This window comes from Chelon labrosus (genome assembly GCF_963514085.1).
Source record: "Chelon labrosus genome assembly, chromosome: 1".
NCBI lineage: Eukaryota > Metazoa > Chordata > Actinopteri > Mugiliformes > Mugilidae > Chelon > Chelon labrosus.
This window is the reverse complement of record NC_140337.1, coordinates 897,741-923,647: the sequence shown is the minus strand read 5'-3', so window position 1 is coordinate 923,647 and position 25,907 is coordinate 897,741. Positions and strand designations below refer to the sequence as shown.

Sequence of the window (25,907 nt, the reverse complement as noted above, 5' to 3'; positions counted from 1 at the left end):
TGTACATTAAATCAAGATGGGAAAAAGAAGCTAATATACAGTTAACTGATAATGATTGGTTAAATATTTGTAGGACATTGTACACTACCTCTAGCTCAAATCTGTGGAGGGAATTCACCTGGAAAAACATTGTAAGAATCTTCATAACTCCCAGAATCAAAAGTTTACAGACCAATAACCCAGCTCAAGGACGATATTGGACAGGGTGTGGTAATGCGTCAGCTGGCCACTTTCGCATATTCTGGGAATGTCCCATAATATCATCTTATTAGGAAGACGTTATAGCAGCAATTGAGTCAATAATCAATTTGTAGCCTGATCTCAGTTTCAGTGTTATATATTTAGGAAACATACCTCTTGAAAAAAATAAACAATACAGATGCCTATTACAAGTATTACTGGCAAATAACAAAAAGGCAATAACCAGGAAATGGTTGAGCAAGGAATGTCCAACAATTTCAGACTGGATAAGAACAGTTGAAGAAATTGACAACATGGAAAGGTTAACATTTTCCCTGAGATACAATACTGAAAAAGGTGACCAATATTGGAAGAAATGGAGGGACTACATAGATGAGAGGTGATCTTACCACTGAATGTATATTCTGTGTGGGAAAATTTGTATTTTTTGTTTTTAATTTCTGCACTGGGACACTTAAATCTCGCTCTGGGTCATGAGCTCCTCTCTCTCTCTGTATAAATATACATCTATTTAAAAATAAAAAAAAATAAAAAAAAATGTCTAATTTTGCCGCGTTTTTCCCCACCCAAAATCAGTGACTTTATTTTTTAAATTGGCACTTAAAGGTTAAAATCCTGATTATTTCTTTTATATTTTGCAGTTTTGATGAGGACTGAGGTTGATTAACAGATTAACGATCGTTAAAAAAGCGCCACGGTGCATTCACGGTGTCATCACATAGTGGCCATAGTGGAATTTCTTTGGCCATCCATGTTCTCATAGGGGACACCTAAAAAAGAGAACATGGGATATATTTAGAGCTGCATATAAAGTGTTATAGTGCATTGGCTGTGATATTGAGGCATGTACAGACATTCAGCATAAGCAGACTAACTTTTTTTAAAGGAAAAAAATAAACAGAATAATATAATAATAATAATTGTGTGAACGAGCTCTAAAGTACAGTGGCAGAGAGAGCTCAGCGCACTGCAACTTCAGAAAACACAAGTGAATTAAGAAAACGTTTTCATCCATTTGACAACAGGTGTACTGCAAAGACTCACAACACAACCAAAAATCGAATGGCATTGCAAAGACTCACAACACCAGCAAACACCTGGAACTAGACGCACTTGTTGTTCAAAGCTTCATGTCTAACAACCTATTTTGGGTATTTTGCTTACTGGTTGCCAATTAAAATACACAATATATTGCAAAGAATGGTAATGTTATGTTAACTGTCTATTACACCATTCATAAGAAATAAGCAAGTTAAACTGCCGGAATGTTTTGCTGACATGACTACTTATCACTTTGGTTAGTTTTTGGTTGGTTATCAGTTAAATAAGGTTAACTTTCGATTCTTAAATTAACTAAGTTCCAGGTAGAGGATAGGAACATTAGTTAGGTAACAATGGGTATGAAGCTGTCTATAAAGTTATGAAGGATTTGTGGCATACAGAGTAGAGAAAATAGCCAATAAATGTGGCTCACTGCAATAATGTTTGTCTTTTTCTTCTTTTTGGTGCATCTCCTATGTCTTCCCCAGTTATGCTCGCAGGAGTTCCACAAAAGTGATGAATTTCAAATTTTCTTACAACCACGGTGTAATATGCAAATATGATCATTTATTTTTCAATGTGCAGTATGCATTTCTAAAGCATCTGGCATTCTAAAGCAAATTCTCTCTTTTATCAGTTCCACCTTCCAGTTATTTCCAGTCATTTTCCCACCTTAGGATACTGTTGCGTCATTAGGTTTTGAAAATCACTAAAATTCTGTTACCAGACACACACACACACACAAACATACATACACATCCAATCACTGTATTACTACACAAAAACAATTAAGACTCACTTGCATTTGTGTTTAACAACACACACAATGGTGATAATAATGGCTATGGCGGCAACTGAGGACAAGACGGCGATCAGAATAATCCACTTGGTTTCTGTAACGATAACATGAAATAATTACAAACCGTGACTGTAAAAGATATTTTTTATCAGACAAAGATAAAAAAGACTTTGTTTGCCATACCCAGTTGTGTTTTTATCTCACAGGTTGTGCCCTCAAAGCCCCCTGGACATTTACAGACATGTGTGTTGTTGCCAGTCTTCTCACATGTCCCACCATTCAGACAGGGGTAGCTAAGGCATGGACTCTCTGGATCTAAAAACAAAACATATGTTTGATGCCATCAGTTAGAGATTGTATGTCAGGGTTAAGGTACCAAGTGAAGACACAGCACGTTGATTAACAAATATGATATCAACAAATACATTATTAAAATAGTGTTCCCCTTTCCATAGAGGACCAGAGGAAAGAGACCCAGCACATCTCGTAATTTGTTTTAGACCACTAAGAATTCCATTAAAACATCCTCATCAACAGAGAAACACTTCCTCTTAGATCATAGATGCTCTTAACAGCATGGAGACAAAACTGTGGCACCACTTCCTCTCTTCCTAAACAGTCTCTCTTTTGAGAATTTTACAGTGGGTAGCCTCCAATAAGCAAACAGAAATGTCAGCTCTAAGAACATCTTACATCCTTTATGAGTCATATCCAGTCTTAAATAAATGCTCTAAAGGTCAAGTTTATCACATCTGCTCACTTAATCCAAAATCAGAACTTAAACCATACAAGCATATGCCAGTTCAATACTTTTTTTTTCTTTTCAGCAAACTACCCACTCACTGCTTGTCATTCTATTTATCATTCCCACATGAATATTCTCACCAAAAGCTCTAAATGTTTATCTTTGACAAGGTGGGTGCCAGTTCTTGATAGTACCTCAACTGTTTCCAGCCAAGGTCTATCTAACCCCCAAATCATATGCAATATTCACAGCCACTCCAATGACATAAGAAGAATCTGTCTCGTATTATGAAGCTCAGAAGTGAGCTCTTGAAACCTTTGCACATATTAAGGTGAAAAGGTATTGACATACAGATCACTGCTTTATTACCCAAACTGCTCGATTCATGTGGACCCTGTATGAGGCCCTGAATAGTAAAGCTCCCTACAAGAGTAAAAGATATTTTCATCAGACAAAGATAAAAAGGATGATGGTTGCCATACCTTCACAGTTTGCGCCCCCAAAGCCCTCTGGACATTTACAGACATATGTGTTGTTGCCAGTCTCCTCACATGTCCCACCATTCAGACAGGGGTTGCTGAGGCATGGACTCTCTGGATCTAAAAACAAAACATATGTTTGATGTCATCAGTTAGAGATTGTATGTCAGGGTTAAGGTACCAAGTGAAGACACAGCAGGTTGATTAACAAATATGATATCAACAAATACATTATTAAAATAGTGTTCCCCTTTCCATAGAGGACCAGAGGAAAGAGACCCAGCACATCTCGTAATTTGTTTTAGACCACTAAGAATTCCATTAAAAACATCCTCATCAACAGAGAAACACTTCCTCTTAGATCATAGATGCTCTTAACAGCATGGAGACAAAACTGTGGCACCACTTCCTCTCTTCCTAAACAGTCTCTCTTTTGAGAATTTTACAGTGGGTAGCCTCCAATAAGCAAACAGAAATGTCAGCTCTAAGAACATCTTACATCCTTTATGAGTCATATCCAGTCTTAAATAAATGCTCTAAAGGTCAAGTTTATCACATCTGCTCACTTAATCCAAAATCAGAACTTAAACCATACAGGCATATGCCAGTTCAATACTTTTTTTTTCTTTTCAGCAAACTACCCACTCACTGCTTGTCATTCTATTTATCATTCCCACATGAATATTCTCACCAAAAGCTCTAAATGTTTATCTTTGACAAGGTGGGTGCCAGTTCTTGATAGTACCTCAACTGTTTCCAGCCAAGGTCTATCTAACCACCAAATCATATGCAATATTCACAGCCACTCCAATGACATAAGAAGAATCTGTCTCGTATTATGAAGCTCAGAAGTGAGCTCTTGAAACCTTTGCACATATTAAGGTGAAAAGGTATTGACATACAGATCTCGGCTTTATTACCCAAACTGCTCGAATCATGTGGATAATGTATGAGGCCCTGAATAGTAAAGCTCCATACAAAAGTAATAGATATTTTTATCAGACAAAGATAAAGAGGATGATGTTTGCCATACCTTCACAGTTTGCGCCCCCAAAGCCCTCTGGACATTTACAGACATATGTGTTGTTGCCAGTCTCCTCACATGTCCCACCATTCAGACAGGGGTTGCTGACGCATGGACTCTCTGGATCTAAAAACAAAACATATGTTTGATGTCATCAGTTAGAGATTGTATGTCAGGGTTAAGGTACCAAGTGAAGACACAGCAGGTTGATTAACAAATATGATATCAATAAATACATTATAAAAAATAGTGTTCCCCTTTCCATAGAGGACTAGAGGAGAGAGACCCAGCACATCTCGTAATTTTTTTTAGACCACTAAGAATTCCATTAAAACATCCTAATCAACAGAGAAACACTTCCTCTTAGATCATAGATGCTCTTAACAGCATGGAGACAAAACTGTGGCACCACTTCCTCTCTTCCTAAACAGTCTCTCTTTTGAGAATTTTACAGTGGGTAGCCTCCAATAAGCAAACAGAAATGTCAGCTCTAAGAACATCTTACATCCTTTATGAGTCATATCCAGTCTTTGAGGAGATAAATGCTCTAAAGGTCAAGTTTATCACATCTGCTCACTTAATCCAAAATCAGAACTTAAACCATACAAGCACATGCCAGTTCAATACTTTTTTTTTCTTTTCAGCAAACTACCCACTCACTGCTTGTCATTCTATTTATCATTCCCACATGAATATTCTCACCAAAAGCTCTAAATGTTTATCTTTGACAAGGTGGGTGCCAGTTCTTGATAGTACCTCAACTGTTTCCAGCCAAGGTCTATCTAACCCCCAAATCATATGCAATATTCACAGCCACCCCAATGACATAAGAAGAATCTGTCTCGTATTATGAAGCTCAGAAGTGAGCCCTTGGATCCTTTGCATATATTAAGGTGAAAAGGTATTGACATACAGATCACTGCTTTATTACCCAAACTGCTCGATTCATGTGGACCCTGTATGAGGCCCTGAATAGTAAAGCTCCCTACAAGAGTAAAAGATATTTTCATCAGACAAAGATAAAAAGGATGATGTTTGCCATACCTTCACAGTTTGCGCCTCCAAAGCCCTCTGGACATTTACAGACATATGTGTTGTTGCCAGTCTCCTCACATGTCCCACCATTCAGACAGGGGTTGCTGAGGCATGGACTCTCTGGAACAAAAAACAAAACATATGTTTGATGTCATCAGTTAGAGATTGTATGTCAGGGTTAAGGTACCAAGTGAAGACACAGCAGGTTGATTAACAAATATGATATCAATAAATACATTATAAAAAATAGTGTTCCCCTTTCCATAGAGGACCAGAGGAGAGAGACCCAGCAAATCACTCCTCACTGTATGAGGCCTTGAACAGTAAAGTCCCCTACCAGAGAGGGACAAGATGTTTGTGGACGCTAACTAATCACTCAAGGCTCAAACTGCCATCCTCACAAACACTACAAGTTCCGGTGTCTGGAAGCTGCTTGCTTCTGGGTCCCCTCCGTCTCCCCTCCTTCTGCTTCCTCATCATTGTGGAGAGGATCACTCTTCATTGTCAGTGTTGTCCCCTGATTTAGCCAGACATTCCCTGGGAGTTGAGTGGCACAACATCTGACCTCTACTGTGACCAAGACTCACATGCAAGCACTGGAATGCTATTGCTGAGAGTATATGAGCAATGCTTCACAGCACCCCTGCAGGCCATCATGTTGTGGAAGCTGTTTCATTGCTGTAAGATGGCCACTCTCCAGGCCAGCTTTAAGACAGTAGCTGAGTTAGGCCTCTGGACAGTTGCTACATGACTTGGGAATGAACCTTTTGTTGTGAACATTGTAACTGGTAAGCTGGTGTTTTATGATTTATGCCTATGTCTGTAGTAAGTTAGCAAGAAACTAAATTGACCGTGTCTGGCGGTTCATACATGAGGTTCATACAATACTTTTATTTTGTTCCCAAAAGTGATGGGGGCCCCACAACATGGCTGTGAATTACTGACACAAATACACACAGAAAGACACACAAACCTCTGTGGCAGTCACGTTTGAAGTTGTAAATGGTGCAGACATATCCATCTTGGCAGGTTTTGGGTTGGCAAACAGCGCCAGTGCTCGTGCATTCACAGGACTGCGAACAGTCATCAGTCACAAACTTCTCGTTCAGCTGTAGGAAGGAGAGTGAGAAGCAGGAGAATTCTAATGAGATCATATCTTCACATACTGACACACAGTCACTGTTGTAACTTAAGGCCGCTTACAGGGTAGTATCTGTTGAGGAAGGTGCAGCCACACTGTGAGTATGGCACACAGATTCCCTCACTCATCACAAAGCCCGCAGCACACTGACACCCTTCCACACAGGAAGTGGTGTCACACTCAGAGGGTGCTGCCAGATCACCACAGGAGGCGGGGCAAGGTGTCATACAAGAGGAATAAGTGCTGTTGGCATCACAGGGAAGGGCTAGGACAAAGAGAGAAAGACATCAGAATCCCGTCTGATTGCACTGGTTTAGTCAATACTCCTAAAAGCACACATCACACCAAACAAATCTGCAAATTCATTCCACTGTTGCTTTTCCAATCCAGTGTAAATGTGGATTGGACTACTTTAACTTGCTGTGTGTGTTTAGCATCTTACTACAATTCAGTTGCTGTCTCCAAGGTCCTAGTTTGACTCCAGCCTCTTGGCATGCTGTAGCATACACCTCAAAACTGGCACAGCGTAATTCCAAACTGCCACTCTCAGCACACAAGTCAAACAAACAGTCACTGGAGAAACAAACACAGACACACATACCAAGAATCAGACATGTGGACTCGAGTCACATGACTTGGACTCGAGTCAGACTCGAGTCATGATTTTAATGACTTCAGACTCGACTTGATAAAATTCGCCATAACTTGCGACTCGACTTGGACTTGAATGCTATTCACTCGAGACTTGAATCGGACTTGGCCTCTTTGACTTGTAATGACTTGACATGTCTCGAGTCAAAAACTACATTTCCTGATCGTGGACCAAGACACCCCAGAGACTCATTCACTTCCGCGAGGAAAACAAAAAATAAAAACAAAAACATGCGAGACGAACGGGCAGAGCCTGCTGGCCGATACAGAGACATGCAGCTGAGCGTCCGGTCTGCATGACAAACAAAATAGTCTAAATCAGTGTTTTTCAACCACTGTGCCGCAAATTATTATATGCAAATAATATGCCATTGTCGAGTGTCTGTGTATATATATATATATATATATATATATATATATATACCGTATAAGACTTTTTTCTTTGTGTTTATTTGATTCCTATTCAAGACACTTTGACAAGAATGACTTTATATTGTTACTTTAGGCTACAGAGCTTCATTTTTTTTTATTTTAATTTTTTCAATGAAAAAAATGTACCTTGGCTCAAAAAAGGTTGAAAATCACTGGTCTAAATCACACACTTTTCACAGCCAAGATGGTCCTATTTTGCCAAGTGTACTAGCCTATATCCTGGTCTGATAATGTTCGTAGGCCTAAAGTAGACTATTTCCCCCATGTTACCGTGGTCAATCTGGACCAGGAATGTCAGAGTCAGCTTTTCTCTGTCTAGGCTACGTGTGAGCCAGCTATTTTTTCTTTTCTTTTTTTTCAGTCACGGGTAAAAAATACACGTAGGCTACACAGTCAACATAGTAAATTATGTATAAACATAAAATATTTACATTTACTGAATTCTAAATGTACAATTGAATGTAGCTTTACGACTCTTCTCGTCACCATTTGTTGTAATCATATCTTTGGCTTCCTTCATGAGTCGCCACTGGCAGACAGCCTTACATTGTTTGCAGGAAAATTTGTGGCCTAGCGCAGTAAATGCCATCAGCCAAATTATTACGCATCCTTACAGTGGACGCCGCAATTTGGAAAACAATATATATTTGCAGCTGTGCTGAGTAACTTGTAGCTATCTATTCATTTCCTATACAGTATTAGATATTAGAGTAAGAATACATTGAACAATGTTAGATTTCGCTAATGTTAATGTGCAGGATACCAACATTTGGCCACTAGATGTCACTCGAGCGTTTCCTATTTCAAAATATATGCATATTTTAATCTGTGTTTATATTAAAAAAATATACTGTAGATTAGGTTGATATGTTGAAATTATGATAGTTAGTCTAATAATGGCATTATTAAGTGAAGAGTACATGATGACTTGTTCAGGACTCGAAGAAGCTTGGGACTTGGACTTGGACTCGACTTGGCTTTGGTGTTACTTGGACTTGGACTCGACTTGCCCTTCTCTGTCTTTACTTGGGACTCGACTTGGACTTGACTGCTAAGACTTGGGACTTACTTGGGACTTGCCAAACAGTGACTTGGTCCCACCTCTGCCAAGAATAAACAAAGGCTGCCAACTCACACAAACAATCCAAAGCATTAATGTTGCCTAAAGAATGACCATGTGTATCTGTTTGCCCAAGGACATTTTGGCATGTGGAGGGGTTGGGATCAAACAGTCAAACCTTCAATCCATGGACAACCTGCTCTACCACCAGAACTACACCTGCCACAATTACACACAATCACACAGGAAAACAGACTCACTCTTGATACGTTTTGGGTGGTAGTGTTGCATGGCAGGCAGCAAATGGGCCTTTGGGGTCAGACAACGCTCCGCATTGAGACACGCTGTTGTAGTCATTGAGCTCAGATTGAGAGCAGTCTGATGTCCCAAATCCTGGATCTGGATCAGTCTCCTCCCTAATTCTGGAGACACAAAGGAAACAGAGCATTGTTATCATTATTGTCATGTTATCTCTGTGTCTAACTGAGGTTTATAAATTAAAGGATGGACTATGAAAGTAAGAGTTTTTAGTAGTGGTAACTGACAACAACCGAGTCTGTTAGTCCAATAGATTTTCATTACTGAATGTTTCAGCTTGTTAGGACTCTGGCAAAATTATGCATCTGCACTGGAAGTGTAATTTCCTTTTTTCTTATTTCATCTTAACGATCACTGAAACATCTGAACTTCATTTTCTTTAATAATAGATTGATTGCTCATTGCAATAAATGTCAAATAAATAATGCAAATGCCATTATTTCAAGTTGAGATGTTGACCAAAACCACAGCATACAGCGTTTTCTATCTTAGAAAACTGGATCTGGAGAATTAAGATTTTTTTGGCATTTTGCTTTAAATAACTAATTTCCGTCCAATATTGATATCTACAAAACTGTATTAAAAAATTACAAAAGACAGTCAACTTGATTGTGGACATACTTGCGGGTATGGACCGTGACAGGAAGGTCAGAGGTCTTCAGTCCTTCAGCCTGTCGGTCACTGACCCTCCAGCTTTCTCCAAACGTGTTTAGGTCCCTGACCACCTCCCCATCTGGTTTCATGTACTCATTTCTGGTGATCCCATCATAGTTCCCACACAGTCCTCTGACAGAATTTCTATAGGTGCTGGGGAGTATGACCTCTGATACACAAACAGACACACAGTGGAGGGAAATTAACATATTCCTCAAAAAAAAAAAAAAGCCTGGGCTCTGTTTTCAAGTACACATTTTTCCTCTTCTCTTACCTCCGCGACTTTTGCTATCAAAACGTACAGTCAGTCCAAAGTCGGTGGTGAGCTTGACCTCCTTGGAGTTCATTGTGATAGTCAAGCCAGCAACCGGACTGAGAGGAGGTGCAACACGCTCCCCATTCACCTAGAGAAGATATAATATGCTGTTTTTAGAACCAAACAAGAAAATAAATGGTACTCTGACAAAGACACACTACTGACCAGGATAGTCTTCTTCTGTCCAAAGCGAACATTGACATTGTAAACATCAATGTACATCTGATCCAGGAATGATATCTTCCTGTTACCCCCACGTCTGAGATTCTTTCCCCTCACCACAAAGGGTGACAGGGAGGTCAAGTTGTGGCTCTGAGCCAGGACATATGTGTAAGGACCCTGGAAGTGATGGGAGAAACCATCGAATGTTCTGTAGTGAGGATCCCCAGAGATGGTGCACTTATCGAACTCTGGAGGATGATAATGTAAATGAAATTATTAACATGCGTAATATTTAAAACAACATGTAAATGATTGTTATTCTGCTTTTCTATGTGTTTTTATGTCATACATAACAAATGTGCGTCACAGTTTAGTGATGGACTCACTGGTCGGTTTGCAGGAGAGGTCTCCATATTTGTCCGGGGAGCACACAGAGCTGGAACTACAGATGTGGCCCTTACATACGATTTTGCCACCAGGGTTACAGGTACATGACTCAGCACACTTTCCTTTTAGCCATGAGTCTCCCACCTATTCACGCATAAACAGCAACATTATTAGCTAATTATAGCATAGACACAGCTCACTGACTGTTCAACACAGTATTGAAGTCACTTGCGGTGACAACCTTCAGTTAGTCGTGCTAATACAGGCCTAATCAACTTTGTTCCTACTATGACTTGTGTTCTAAAAACGTTAATCAGCAACTTTAATACCAATGGCCTGCATGTTTTTGATTTAAGAATTTAGGATGAGCCATTATACCACATTCTGTGAAAGACATTGTTGCACTTACGTCATGGTACTCGCTGTCTGAGTCCAGGCAGCCACATTTGTCCAGAGAAACACACTTGCCATCACTGAGGACATAGCTGGCGTCGCACTGGCAGCCCTCCACACAGGCAGTAGGAGGGAGGTGGCAAAAGACGGGGAAGAGGTCAGAGCATGTGGGGGGGCAAGGGGCAGTGCAGTCTGAATAGTGGCTGTGAGGAGGGCAGGGCAGGGCTGCATCATGGAAATCAAGAAAATTAAGTAAGAAAATAGGAAAACTAGATATCTGACTTTATTTAAATTATTAATTTGAGTACTATAACTTACGGCAGAATGTGTTGTTTCTCCAGCTAATGGTTACTCCAGCGCTCTGACAGGCCTGAGCGTACGCCTCCACATTGTTGCACAGTGTTGCCTGCATGCCGTCATACTCGCACATATCGTAGATGCAGTTACCCAGAAAAGCCTCAGGAACCACCAGAGAGTGGCAAGGCTTGAAGATGTCAGATAATATAACCTCTGCACACTGAGCCTCATACAGCTGTTCTTCTTCTGTGGTGCAGTTTGGGTGAACGTCTGGACGAGTGTCTGGCTGACAGCTACAGAGGAGAATATTTGGATAATTGATCATGACTTAGTCAGGTTTCCGAATATTGCAGTTTCTCTTTGTGACTTAGCTCACATATAAACTGAGCTAATCACATTAATTAATAAACTAGTCTGAAGTAGACATTCAGATAGGTGGTGTTCCCCTTAGGTGCATACTAGACACTGGGAGTAATCGAAGCACTCTGACAGAGCTTTTTCTAGAATGGATATCAATGCATAAGGGGCACAAACAGGGGCTGCTGGTTTGTAAGAAGCTCCATCTGATCACTGCTCTTCTGTGATTACTTTGCTTTATTGAAGCTTTATTTTTTTGCAGGTGCAGTACATCATCAATTAGATCAAAAAACTCAAACCAACTGTAAATGTTTACATTACACAGAATGGTATGGTATCTACACTGGCTAGATGATGTATTTGGTGCTTCCAAGAGTTCTTAACTCAATGTACAGTCAGATGAATGTGAAACAGGTTTGTGATACAGTGAATGCCTCATACAACATGTGAAGTGATTGGTACCCACTGACCCAGGGTCACTGTCTCCATCTGATTTCCAGCTGTTGCCAAGTTCAATCACATCCTTGGCTGGTTTCTTGTTAGGCATCAGGTTGTCATCTGAGGAGTTGTGGTTGTAGTTCCCACACATGCCACACAACTGAGGAGGAGAAGGGTGGCACAAAGTAATTACAGTGTCTCATATGCTGAAGAAACTTGAAAAGGTTACATCTTGTAGCTTTTCAGATTCAGTAAATAAACAAATACAATTAGAATGATACAAATATTAAAACATTTTGGTATATACTATCAGAATGACACAAATGTGATGGGGGGCAATGAGTTAAAGCAACAGAATGACCAGATATCTTTGTACCTTGTTGAAGTATTCTCCAGGAACAGTGATCTCCAGGTGATGGACTCCATCAAATTTTACCTGCAGACCAAAATCTGTGTGCAGCACAATGTACGCCCCACTGGTTAGAACTTTGGCTCCGACCAAGTCAATGGAAACTGGGGTTCGCACACGTCGTCCATTCAGCTAAGACAGGGAAAGTACAGTGCTTAGTACTTCTGCACAATTCAAAATGTTGTACATTCCTGCATAAAAAAAATTTCTGATGGCAGCCGAAGTCCTGATAGTAGACAAAGTGAACCAAATTAACCAAACAAAAATCAAAAAAATATTATACTTGTGTATTTGTTTGTTCAGGAAAATGAGCCAATATTACATATCTGGGGTGTGGAAAGTAAATACAGAATTACAAGTTAATTTCAAGACTAAATTAGAGACCATCTGTTCAGAAATGTTTCCAGAGACTTACTCTCCACAGGAGTGATTGACGAACAAGGCAAGACGCATAAGAGGTCAAAGAGGAACCACAGTAACTTGCAGTTTACTCGTCAGTGAAACATGGGGTTGGTAATGTCCTCGTTTGGGCCTGTTCTGATCCATCAGGGGCGGCTTGCCATCATTAATGGACCAATGAATTCTGAATTATACCAGTCAATTCTTAAAAACGTCAGGATTGGGTTGTCTTTGTCTACTTTCAGTACTGTGTATAAATCTGTTTATGAGTCATTCTATGCGGAAATACAGAAAAGAATCCACAGAAAGAATCTTCCATACCAGAACTCTGCGGCCCTTCTGCAGTTCTATCACAGTGTCATGAGGCAAGTAGATTGTCACAGAGCGAATATAGGAGGCTTCTGGTTGACCACGTTCTTCATTTTTACCCACTATCTTGAAGGGAGTTACGCTGGTGGTATTACACACCTGAAGGATTTAGATATAGAAATTTAAACAACACAATTTTACATTTTGATTTTTATAGTTTCAGAATGATTTACAACAGACAAGCTGTACAGCAGAAAACACAGGCATACAACATGACTAATGAGGTGCATGTGAGTGAGAAGCAGTCAAATTCAACTCATACCTCCACCAGAGTATATGTACAGGTGCCCATAAACGTGTGCATCACACTGTCAAACGTGAAGTAGTGAGGATCTCCAGCTACATGACACACTCCTTTACCTGTGGTAGGAAATTAGGCTCAGTGAAACAATATATTTTATGTGAGCAAATGAAGTGCAATGAATCTTTGATCATCAAGTCTGTGTTCATTTTACCAGTAGAGTGACAATCCAGTACTCCTTCTACCACTCCACACTCCTGTGCAGGGCTGCACTGCCAAGGCTCGCAGGTGATATTTCCTTGGCTGCTACACTTACAGCGCTCTGAACAGTCAGTCTGTGTGAACCAAGCGTCTCCAACCTACACATGCACATAAACAAGTTTAACACATTTCAACATTAATGTATTTTATTGTAAAAAATAAGACAAATAGGAATTCTGCCTGAGCCCACAAAGCAAGCTCACTCACCGGCCTATATTGCCCATCTTCATCAGTGCAGCCACACTCGTTGAACGGGACACATTTGTCTCCACTGAGGATGAGGCCCTTGTTACAGAAGCAACCCTCCACACAGGGAAGGTTGCAGGAGCCACCGGGTCCTGCAGGGTCTTGACAGCTGGGCTGGGGGCAAGCAGGGCCACAGGGAGAATAATGACTGCCCTGGGGGCAATTTAGAGCTGCAGGGAGGAGGAAAACATTTAGAAAAGGCGTATGCTCAAGATAATTTGTAAAATGCACAACAGTTGTCAGGATCATGCGTTTCTTTTGCTTTTTTCTTTAATTTAGTGGCATTAGTTGCAGAGCAAGCATGTTTGTAGCAGTAGACATGGGAGTGAATTGATCAAGGGCATTTTGATAAATATTATTTTCATCCATTTTAAGTTGCAGTATATAACTTTAAATTGTACTAATACACTAATAGTAAGACACTTCCAAGTCCACCTGTCTAAATGTTCTAAATGATCTGAATCACCACACATCTACAAAGTAGAAGAGGAAAATTATTTTCCACTAGGAAGTGTTTAGTCATAACTGTATACACTCTTAAATTCAATGTGATAGTTGTGGTTTGTCGGGATAATACCAAATCATCAGCTGTAGTAACAAAGTAGGTAGTAATGACTGCTGGAGATCCTGTTTGTTTTCTACCAGCACACACACACACACACACACACACACACACTTACGACAAAATGAATCGTTTCTCCATGCAATGGAGACTCCTGCAGCAGCACATGTGTCAGCATAGCTCTCTATGGCCTGGCACAGAGCCACAGTCTGCCCACCCGTCGCACACATGTCGTATAGACAGTTTTCAAAGAATGGCTCCGGGGGCACAACAGAGTGGCAGGGTTTGAAGACGCCTGTGATTAAAATCAAAGACAGAAGTGTAGTAGAGATCAATGCCTGGTGAACTCATTATACAGCATGGCATCAAGCTGCTCTACAATAATTCTCAACATTAACAACAGTGTGGAAGAGGCTACTTCACTAAACACCATATATTCAAACTTCACATCAAACCAATAACAATACTGCATTATCACAAATTATATTACTAACTTTGTCATATTTTCCCCAACCCACCAAAAAAAACAAGCATTCTCATTCCCCACTCCCTGCTGTGCTGAGCTTGGCATGGTTGAGCTTCTTGTAACAACATTACTGTATCAGAGCCTGTTCATTCTGTATGTACAATATGTGTGTGTCATACCATTGGGATCAGATATCATGCCACAGTTGGTGGGCTTCTTGGCCTCCTCCTCCACATTTTTATCACAGTCATCCTGTCCTCCACCATTAGAACAGCTGGGGAGAATGTAGAGAATTCATCAGAATGGAGCAGCAAAGTTTTTTGTACATACAGGTGACTGGCAGTCTGCACACAAAACACATTCTATTTCACAATTTTTAGGTATGATTACTGTAAGATTTAGTGCAGATATTGAGAGCTTGGAGGATACATCATTTGTGGTGATGGGGAACAATTGTGATAGTAATGCTATTTTTAATTAATTATGTTTTAACTTTAGAAACAAATTCCAGTCAATGTATTGGTAGAGTTTCTTTACTAGAATTAGAATTAGCTACATGGCAATAAAAAAACACGAATGATATAATAACACTCACGGCCTCCCTGGCTCTATCTCTTTCCTATTAAGGCTACAGCGTAACTGAGTGGGTGCTGGGAGGACATCCCATGTACTGAGCATTAATCCTTGTCATTAACTAATATCTCTGCCCAGTATAACCTACAGTTATCAACTCTTTTACTTTTTTCCCATACCATGAGAGTGATTACGGCTGTTCAGCTCTTGCTTCTCAATAACAGAGAGCATTAGCATGTGATGCACATGTCTGTACAAGAACAGACAGGACTTCTCAGAGTCCCCAACCCTGCTCCATCTCTCTATGTGCTCTAGAGGATTTGAGACTATGGGTTCTGTAGAGCGTCTTAAAACAATTTGGATTGTATTTAATGCCATATAAATACAACTGAATTGAGAATTAAATAACATGCTTGTGTGAAAAATAAAAATGTGGCTGTACGCCGCTCTGTAAGGTTACTCACTCAGGTCTTGGGTCAGGAACCTCCCAGCTGTCTCCCAACTCATTGCTATTTGCAGCTGGTGTATTGTCTGGTTTCAAGTTGTCATCTTTGGGGTTTCCATTAAAATTTCCTGTGAGGACAATAAACATAAAGACTCAACATAAAGGTGACTGCACAGCAGTTTATTTGACCTAATACTTTGGGTTTGGAGCAATCCAAGCAGGTCAGTTATGTTCTGAACTGGGGCAAAAGTGTACAATTGGTCATACCACACATTCCACAGAGGAGGCCATTGTAGGAGGTTGGCAAAGTGACGTCAACACGGTGGTTACCATCAAATCGCACCCTCAGTCCAAAGGATGTCTCTAGGACAACAAACTTTCCGCTCAAGTAGATTTTAACTCCACTGATAGAGGTGACAGGTGGAACAACCACTGCCCCATTGACCTGAAAAGACATGTACTTAAATTAGTGCTTACCAAGGTTACATTTCCATGGTGACATCTTTAAATCTGTTTTTCTTGAAAAGTCCAAAATGCACAGGTATACAATTAAGTACTATGTCTTTAAAAATTGGTAAATATTCCCTTTTAATTTCATTATCTATGTTTCTGCATTAAATACTACAAGTACCTGCTCTTTGGTCTTCCAAAGAAATATCTAAGTGACTGTAGAATAGCCATCACTGTCAGATTACATACCTGTACGGTGCGTCCCTTGCCGAGAATGACAGTCACATTGTTAACATTGATCACCACAGCCCTGACGTAGGAAACCTTCTTATTATTTCCTCTGTTCTCATTCTGGGTCTCGACAGTGAAATACGGCAAGCCAGAGGACTCGTTGCAGGGTTTGGTCACAGTGTAGGAACAGGTGCCCATATAATGGTGGGTGTGTTTATCAAATGTGGTGTAGTGAGGATCACCAGATACTGAGCAAATCCCATTTCCTGAATAAGAAACATAAGAATTACAACTGTGGTTTTAAACTACAATTTTATACTTTTCAAACTGCATTTTATACTTCTTAACATGTATCATGCACAATGTGTAATGGAGCAAACAATATGTAATCACACATGTAAAACACGCACATGTGCATTAGTATTTAAGAAGCTCCTAACTATGCACAAAGAATTTACACTATGAATTTTATATACTGCATATTTGCAAGTATATTATAAAAGTTATAAAAAGGCCTTGCTGGAAAGCAAATGAGTGCAGGTGCCAGTGGGAGGAGAGACAAAAAGCTCTATCACCTCTACCCTTTTTTCTAGGCTGGTTGTATGAAAGTCTGCAGTTTCCTTGATAAACTAAAACAGAAATCAGCATTTCTACAGAAATACATTCGGGTTTCACTGAAAAAATGCAATGATTGTAGTTAGGGATGGGCGATATGGACTAAAAATTTTATCCCGATAATTTCTGGTATTTATCACGGTAAAGATACAAATGACAATAAATAAACACCAATTCAGCCTAATCTTTTTGACTATAATGCATCGATAAGTTTTTTCTGAGTTTTCTTTTTTTTTTACCAGACTCTTTGGAAGTCGACGCTGCTTCTGCATCCTTGCGCATTTTCTGGCTTTCTTCATATTCTGGTTTGTGCTTGTGTTTGAGGTGGTGGAACAACTTTTTAACCCCTTCATGCCTAGTGTCGCAAATCCGCGACGCACTGTTTCCATTCAGACTGCAGCCGAAATAACGCATTACTCCAATGTCGGTTTGTGCACATTCAAAAAATTCCTAGGAACCTTTTGCAAGCACTCGTTTCTCAGGACCGGCCGGAATAGTAAGCAAAAATACAAATATTTCATTATCTGTGCCGGTGCACTAGCTCCCATTGCAATGCATTGCTCGTGTTTAATTTTCTTCCGCCTTCTTCTGTAATTTTTCGGTTCGCTACTCCTCCCAGAGTTCTTAAAAAAAATAGACAAATTGTATATCCAGAAGTGCGCCTTAATCGGGACAAGTGTGCTATGACTTTTCTAAGCGATTCTTCCAACGGGGCGAGAATAATCGGGCAAAAAGCGGGCGTTTTGGCCCATCCAAGCGAGGAGTGCGCCGACCAGTTTTCGAATTTTTCCCCATGTGTGTGTATGTGGAAAGCGAGGGCGATTTTTCGACGATTTTTCGTGTCGCATACTTTTTTTTCTAAAACGACTACGGCCACAATTTTCACAGTACGCGCATGCAGTGGCGGTTCTACATTGAATTGCGCCCCGGGCGAGACCACCTCCGGGCGCCCCCCCCCCCCCCCCCCCGGCGCGCGTGGGTTTAAAGAAAAGAACGTCCATGAATTGCAAATTTAAACAAATTTAAATAAACATGCCCTTAAACTCTAAGTGTCTGTCATTAGACGTTATACTAATCTATCTTTCAGGGAGGAACAATTAGCTCCTTGGTTACTGCCTCCAATTATATGCTTGGCTTACTTTTGGTTGGTTAAACAATGTTTTGACACGAAATAGAGTTGTAGCAAATGGTAAATGTTCATCTTTGAAACTACCTGCAGATATGAAATTTTCGTTGGCTAATCACAGGACCCAACGTGATGGAAATAAATAATAACTGAACTTGTAACAGTTTTGTTGCAAAGCACAATCTCATGGTGAAATTAGATCTGGTGTTTGTTAAGACGAATTACTGTTGTAATAAGCATTGCAAGCATCGTAGCAAAAAGGCTAACAAACGTTTACCACCAATTAACATTAGCCCTTCATTCATGGCATGGATACTGTAATCATACAGAGAGAACATAGCAGACCTTTATCTTTTCTTTTTCTGTCCATCTCTGCGTTTATTTGACACTCGACAATCAACAGATTTCCATCCTCCAGCGCTGTCACTCACGACCAGAAGTCAAGACTAAACCAATTCACCTTGGTGACCACATAATCGTGTTGTATTACCTATTTTCATTTGGCCATTTCACACAATTCATAAAAACCAAAACGTGCAGGAATTATAGGCCTATTTATTATATTATGAATGAAGTGTGCGTTACATGGAAGAAAGTGAAGGTGTTACTAACTTTTATACAGTGGACCCCCCCCCCCCCCCCCCGTTCAATTTGGGAGAGACCCAGAGGTGAACTGTCCCCCGCGCCCTCCTCCCCTTTCCCTTTCTCACGCACAGCTTCTATGCACGGCACCTTCTCAGCAGCAGAGGCGCCTGCAGCTGCAGGGGGCGACAATTTGCCAATTCCCTACACAGATATGACAGATAATAGAAAACCATGTAGCGGCGCGGATTTATTTGTTTATTTTATTTTTTTCTCGTGCCGCCCCCCTTGTGTCTTGAAAAAATGCCGCCCCGGGCGGCTGCCCGGTTCGCCCGTGCCTAAAACCGCTACTGCGCGCATGGGAACAACACTAAACTATAGAGAACCCTTGGCTGACGATCCCAATGTCTTCGTTTTCCCGATAGGACTTGTAGTTTTTGATTTATGAGCATTAGTTCGGACCCTTAATCCAAGGGTCCAGTTTTTTTGGACCTCCCTCTCACTCAGGCAGAGGTGAGAGGCAGAAGGAGACTCCAAGCAGCAGCTGGCCCTGGTAGCCATGACAACCGGACCCTAACGAGCTTACACACGCAGACACAGAGTGCCAAAACATTATGACCCCTCAACCCATCCTGACGAGCAAACTCAGCACAGGTGCACACACACACATTACAGCACTATAGCAGGGTGGCAGAACACGACTCCATGACCCCCACACCCCTCTCTCTCCCCCCTCAGTTGGAATTTCTAGAATTATCTATGTGTTAACTGTTTGTGCCCAACATAGCTGCACTGCTAACATATGTTAACTATTAGCTCATGTATGTTAGCGAGCTAGCGGGGCTAGCCGCGAGCTAACTCTCGGGGCTAGCCTCGGGCAGCTAACCCTCGCTGGAGCTTGTCACAGTCATCACCACGCACACTTGAAACTGGACGGCAGCATCATCGGCACAGTCAAAATTTCCGCAGGAATTTTCTAGTTTCTTTATATCATTGAAAAATCAATTCAGGCGTTAAGGGGTTAAAACCAAACCAGCTAATGGAGGTGGAGCCTCGTTTAGGAACGAGCAGTGCCATAGAGAGACAGAGTTGCGACACTCTTTGATGTCGCCGCTATGGCTGTCACGTGGTTCATGTAAACCCAATTAGTTCCAAAACATGCGCTGGCTGTCATGTTCTTCTATGGGACAGACAGCAGCGATTGCATTATTGAACGGTAAATATAAAATAAAACACACACCCAAGTACTTTTTCAGCTGTTATTACATTATTGCATTTTTGTTAATGTCAGTTTTGCATTTGGAGAGGCAGGGTGACAATGAAAAACTTCGATAAGTTTTAGGCTACATGGAGAGAAAAGCTTAGTGTTCATGTTCGCATGGGTAGTAGCACTGCTGGCTTTAGAGGCTCTAACTTAACTTTTCCATATCATTCATCTGATGGTAGACGTCTCACGATATTCATTTGAGCACAACTGGGCTGTATTAGGCTACTGATTCCCGTGATTTTGCTTATAAATTCCGATTCAGCTATTAGCCTACCTTCGTGATAACGCAAAGAGGTCTGACACAATTATTTAGATTTTTCACCATTTTAATTGTATTACTGAAAAATGCCTTTGTAATAAAAGGGGTCTTCAAGCTGCTGTTGTGTAAAAATTAAAGAGCACAATTACCATACAACGTTTACATTGAACAAATTAGCAGAGGGGTTTGCAGGCTTTTTCTGATAGCTTTCTGCAACAAAATAAATTCATGACAAGTCCTGCTTACTCACTGATCAGCAATATGAAAGACAGCTCTTTACTTCAACTTAGCACAATAAAAAAACACTCCTTTATCAATAGTTGTATATATAGCTACAACAAAGTTTCTGACTCAGGCATAGAGATCTCATCCGATTGGCTACTTTGAACCACAGGAAGCCACCTGATTAGCCACCTTCAGCGTCAATCAAACCAGTTCGGTTTTTAACCCTTTCTATGCTGTTTAACAGGCAATTGTTTCAATTAGAGTCTTTTTCCGCCCACACTGGTGGTCTTGCTCCCTACTTGTTTTTCAGCCTGGGAAAAACATAAACAGATAAAACAAAAATGGTGACACGCGCAAGTTGTTCTAAAAATGCTCGCTTTGTCTCAATAATATTGTTGCAGAAAACAGTTCCCACACTGTGACTGTTTGGATGAAACTATCAATTCCTCACACATTATTGATGGAATAAATAAATCGGTGCAATACTTAATGGCCAAGCATAAAGTATTTTCTGATTCTGATTCTGATTCTAAACCAGTGTTTGTTTAAGAAAAATGAACGTTATGTGCTTTTGAAGTTCTGTAGAAGTTCTGAGCTTTATCCATTTGGTTATTCAATTACAGGTTCAATGTTTATTGTATAATAGCATTAATTCATTCAAAACTTGCCAGATAATTAGTGTATTATTTGTGTTCGCATGTTTGTGTAATTAACATACCCACAGGGTGGCATTCATATTCTCCATTCTGTAGCTGGCAGCTCTCAGTAGTTGGTTTACAGCTAGTGTTGTGACACTGGATTAAACCTCCACTATGACACACACACTTCTGCTGACAACCCTCCAAGTACCAGTCTTCATCCATCTGACAAGTAGACACACAATACAAGTTATATACAATACAACGATTTTAAAATCATTCATTTCTTCTTGCAATACATAAATGCACTTTGGTTCATTATTCTCTTGAAATGTCCATGAAGTTCCGTGCAAGCTGAAAGCAAGATTTTCCCATTTTTTGATAAAATAAATAATTTCTTCATCCATGTGTACCCTGTTCTGATTTTATCAGCCATGATATTAAAAACGTCATTCTCGACATGAATTAGTGGCTGAAATGTTGGCTCAAAAAAAAACAGGATGGGACAGGATCGAGGCTAAGTGGCCACTAGCTTTAGGTAATGTCATTCTGTTCCTCTCCTCATCTTGGTCATGTTTTGTAATATCTCCAAAAATGTCCATAAATGCAGAACAGCTTTATTTTCTATTCAGACATAAACCTGGCAAAGAGAGCACGAGCTGTAGTTTCAGTGATTTGAAAATGATTCAGGAGGCTGTTCTCACTTACAGGGTGATAGGCTCCAGTGGTGTCCACACAGCCACAGTCTTTCAGTGGCACACATTTGTCATTGCTGAGGATAAAGCCTGGGTCACACTCACAACCTTCCACGCAGACGTCCTCACAGCCAGGCAGCCCAGCCACACCCCGACATGTCTCGGGACATGGACTCCCACACAGGGAGTAGGAGCTGTTGGGAGGACAGGTCAGGGCTGCATGGATGAACAGAAGGAAGACAGATGGGGAGAGGGGCAATGGTGGACAAAAGTGGAAAAAGATTAAGGGATGAATTCATTAAAGAGAGGTGTTAGGAAGAATCAAAGAAAGCTTAGTAGAAGAGCGATACAAGATTAGTTTGTGGGTGGGATGATGGTGAACGTTGCAGTTATTTCTGGTACAACACCACTTGGGTGACGTGACCTGTTGGCTTACAGTGAACTCTCACTTCTCTCCTATTGCTTAAGTAACAGTCAAAGTAAAATGTTGTCTAATGTAGCCTGGATTGTGGGTTCAGTTCCAAATAGGCTTGGTGCAGTGCTGGGAGGAGGAGGAGGCCTTGCCAAAGTTTACTGTATGATCAATGTCATTGTCAAACCAGTGACCTCATGGTAACAAAGCTGCTTTTCTAACAACTAGTCCTCCCACAAAGACAACAAATGAGCCTGTCTGGATGAAGGAATGGACTTACGACAGAACTCTGGAGTTCTCCACTCGTGGACTGTGGCTCCAGCATTTTGGCATGCAGTAGTGTAGGCCTGGAGTTGGTCACACAGTAGGTGCTGCTGGCCATTGAACCGACACATGTCATACACACAGCTTTGGAAGAACGGAGTGGGATCTACCACAGCCAAACACTCTCTGGAAAAGAGAAGAGATTGACCATTATACTGAAAAGCATAGAGACAAAAATCTTGTTGTTTTTTGGGAATAAAAGAAAACTAAGGATGCTTTTAAAAAATCCCATGAAACGTTTACCAACTGACTCTCACTCTCAGTCTATGTCAAATAAACGTTTTTTCCTTTACGACCACACCCCTTAAATTTAACCTAATATTCCTTACTGAGGCCTGGTTAAAACCTGGGGGACAGCCTGAGGGGATTTCTACCAACCCATTTATAACTGTCAGACTGCATCATGTTAAATGGGATTTGGTCGGGGCATCTGAATTAAGTTTATGATACGTGTTGGTTGTATTCCATTCAGTGTGGGTCATTCTAACTGCTTCTACTGCACTGTGGGAAATTTCTTACATTTAAATATAGACAAAAACAACACAGAAACATTAGGGTCCAGGTGTCCAAACAATAAGACGCTGAGTAAGTCAGTAATTAGTGGGAGAAAGCAGTTCTCTGCTCTCACCTCATGGGTCCACTGGGATCTGTAATTTTGCCACATTTGTCTGGTTTAACCACCTCAACCTCAAGGGCGGGATCACAGTCCGTGTCAGGCGTTGTACCTGGGGTACACCTGATCAGCACAAACATAAAACAAGTTTGCATTTAATTTCTTATATGAGCAGTCAATTCATTTTAATTCATCATCAAAAATTAGAATGTCAGCAAGATTTAGATATGTAGTAGATACGATAGGTAATTGAAGACATAACTGTAAGGCATGCATTTGTGTCTCCATACATACCTTGAATGGTTTATGTACAGTATAACAGGTAACAGTAAATCAGCCAGAAAAACCATCAAGGGTGCATCTTAGTCACAATTATCAAAGGATGTTTCAAGTACACCTGTACATTTTCACATTACAGAACAAAGATCAATATGTATCAACTCACGAGTCATCCTCATCCTCTTCTGTCTGCCAGCTGTTCCCAAAGTCATTGATCTGTTCTGTCAGATTTCCATCTGGTTTAGTGAAATCATTTTCTGGTTTCCCATCATAGTCACCACAGAGACCACACATCTGGTCGCTGTAGGAGCTGTAGGACAATGCAAGATTAACAGATCAGCATGTCTTAGGAAGATGGATTGTAGTTCATTTGAATTAAAAGCAGATAAACAAAAACACAACTCAATGTTTCAAAAAAAAAAGAATGATAGAGAGATAGATAGAGAGGAAGAAAAAATGTAAGAAAACGCTGAACAAACTTCGATACTTACCTAGGAACGGTAATCTGAGCATAATGGTTTCCATCCCAACGCACCTGCAGGCCAAAGGTTGTGTGCAGGGTGACGAACTGACCAACAAGACTTAGAGAAATAAGGGGAGATGGGGAGTGAGGAAGGGCCACTCGCAATCCGTTCACCTGGCAGAGAGATGTGTGACATAAAGGCCAAGTTAAACAGAAGCTGCAGTAGTAATGTTGAAAATCAGCTGTACTTTTACGTAGCTACAGGCAGGCTTCATCTAGTCAGATAGGTAGAGATAGATAGATAGTCAGTGTTCATTATGTGACACAAACTACATAATAACAGTCTCTTGTTTTCTCTTGACATTAAATATATCTATCTATCTATCTATCTATCTATGTTGAAATGTTTACATACACTGTGTTAAAAGACACATAAACCTTTCCTCATTGTCTGAAGTTAAATCAAACTAAACCTCTCCTGTTTTAGGTCAGTCAGGATTACTATTTCTATTTGCTAAATGCCACAATAATGAGAGAGAATTTCTGAGAGAATTTTTTATTACTTTCTTCAAAGTCAGAAGTTAACATACATTTCCTTAGTATTTTGGTAGCATTGCCTTTAAACTGTATGACTTGGGTCAATTGCTTTGGGTATCCTTCCACAAGCTTCTCGCAATAGTCTGCTGGAATTCTGGTCCATTCCTCCTGACAGAACTTGTGTAACTGAGTCAGGGTTGTAGGCCACCTCGCTCGCATACACCTTTTCAGATCTACCCACAAATTTTCGATGGGGCTGAGATCGGGGCTTTGTGATGGCCACACCCCAAACATTCATTTTGTTGTCCTTAAACCACTTTGTAACTACTGTGGCAGAATGCTTAGGGTCATTGTCCATTTGGAAGACCCATTTGTGCCCAAGCTTTAACTTCCTGGCTGATGTCTTGAGATGTTGCTTCAATATTTCCACATAATGTTCTTTCCTCATGATGCCGTCTATTTTATGAAGTGCACCTGTTCCCCTTGCGGCAAAACAGCCCCACAACATGATGCTACCACCCCCATACTTCACAGGTGGGATGGTCTTCTCAGGCTTACAAGCTTCCCCCTTTTTCCTCCAAATGTAATGATGGTCATTAATGCCAAACAGTTACACTTTAGTTTCATCAGATCACAGGACATGTCTCCAAAAATTAAGGTCTTTGTTCCTGTGTGTATTTCCAAACTGTAATCTGTCTTTTTTATGTTTCTTTTGGAGTAATGGCTTCTTCCTCGCTGAGTGGCCTGTCAGCCCATGTTGGTACAGGACTCGTTTCACTGTGGATAATGACACTCTCTTACCAGCTTCAGCCAGCATCTTGACAAGGTCTTTAGCTTTTGTTGTGGGGTTGATAAGCACGTTTCCGACCAAAACACGTTCATCTCTGGAACATGTCTCCTTCCTGAACGGTATGATGGCTGGACATTCCCATGGTGTCTATACTTGCGTATAATTGTTTGAACAGATGAATGTGGCACCTTCAAGAATCTGGAAATTGTACCCAAGGATGAACCAGACTTGTGGAGCTCCACAATTCTCTTCCTGATATCTTGGCTTGCTGATGTCAAACAAGGAAGCAGTGTGTTTGAGGTGTAGCCTTAAAATACATCCACAGGTGTCCCCCCAATTAACTCACATGTTGTCTGTTAACCTATCAGAAGCTTCCAAAGCCATAACATCATCATCAGGGCTTTCCTTCATTGTTTAAAGACTATGTTTAAATTCTATAAGAAATTCTCTCTCTCATTATTGTGGCATTTAGCAAATAGAAATAATTTTAGTAATCCTAA

The 25,907-nt window shown here is 40.6% G+C and overlaps 1 protein-coding gene across 1 annotated transcript; it reads right to left on the bottom strand.

Annotated features, from left to right (window-relative positions):
* Nucleotides 1-915: 915 nt before the first annotated feature.
* On the bottom strand, nucleotides 916-25,214 carry LOC311486218 (zonadhesin-like; the record flags this gene model as incomplete). The annotated part of the gene is made up of 32 exons (XM_084542004.1): nucleotides 916-971; nucleotides 3,269-3,385; nucleotides 4,299-4,415; nucleotides 5,334-5,444; nucleotides 6,298-6,433; nucleotides 6,528-6,730; nucleotides 6,908-7,038; nucleotides 8,869-9,030; nucleotides 9,548-9,749; nucleotides 9,855-9,984; nucleotides 10,062-10,306; nucleotides 10,445-10,589; nucleotides 10,855-11,063; nucleotides 11,157-11,428; nucleotides 11,963-12,090; nucleotides 12,307-12,471; nucleotides 13,060-13,206; nucleotides 13,370-13,467; nucleotides 13,563-13,707; nucleotides 13,817-14,025; nucleotides 14,536-14,712; nucleotides 15,063-15,157; nucleotides 15,921-16,029; nucleotides 16,169-16,346; nucleotides 16,601-16,848; nucleotides 21,375-21,519; nucleotides 22,003-22,205; nucleotides 22,682-22,851; nucleotides 23,354-23,461; nucleotides 23,784-23,927; nucleotides 24,109-24,254; nucleotides 25,176-25,214. 32 exons carry the CDS (start codon nucleotides 25,212-25,214, stop codon nucleotides 916-918), a joined length of 4,890 nt encoding a protein of 1,629 aa, XP_084398130.1.
* Between the last annotated feature and the right edge of the window lie 693 nt (nucleotides 25,215-25,907).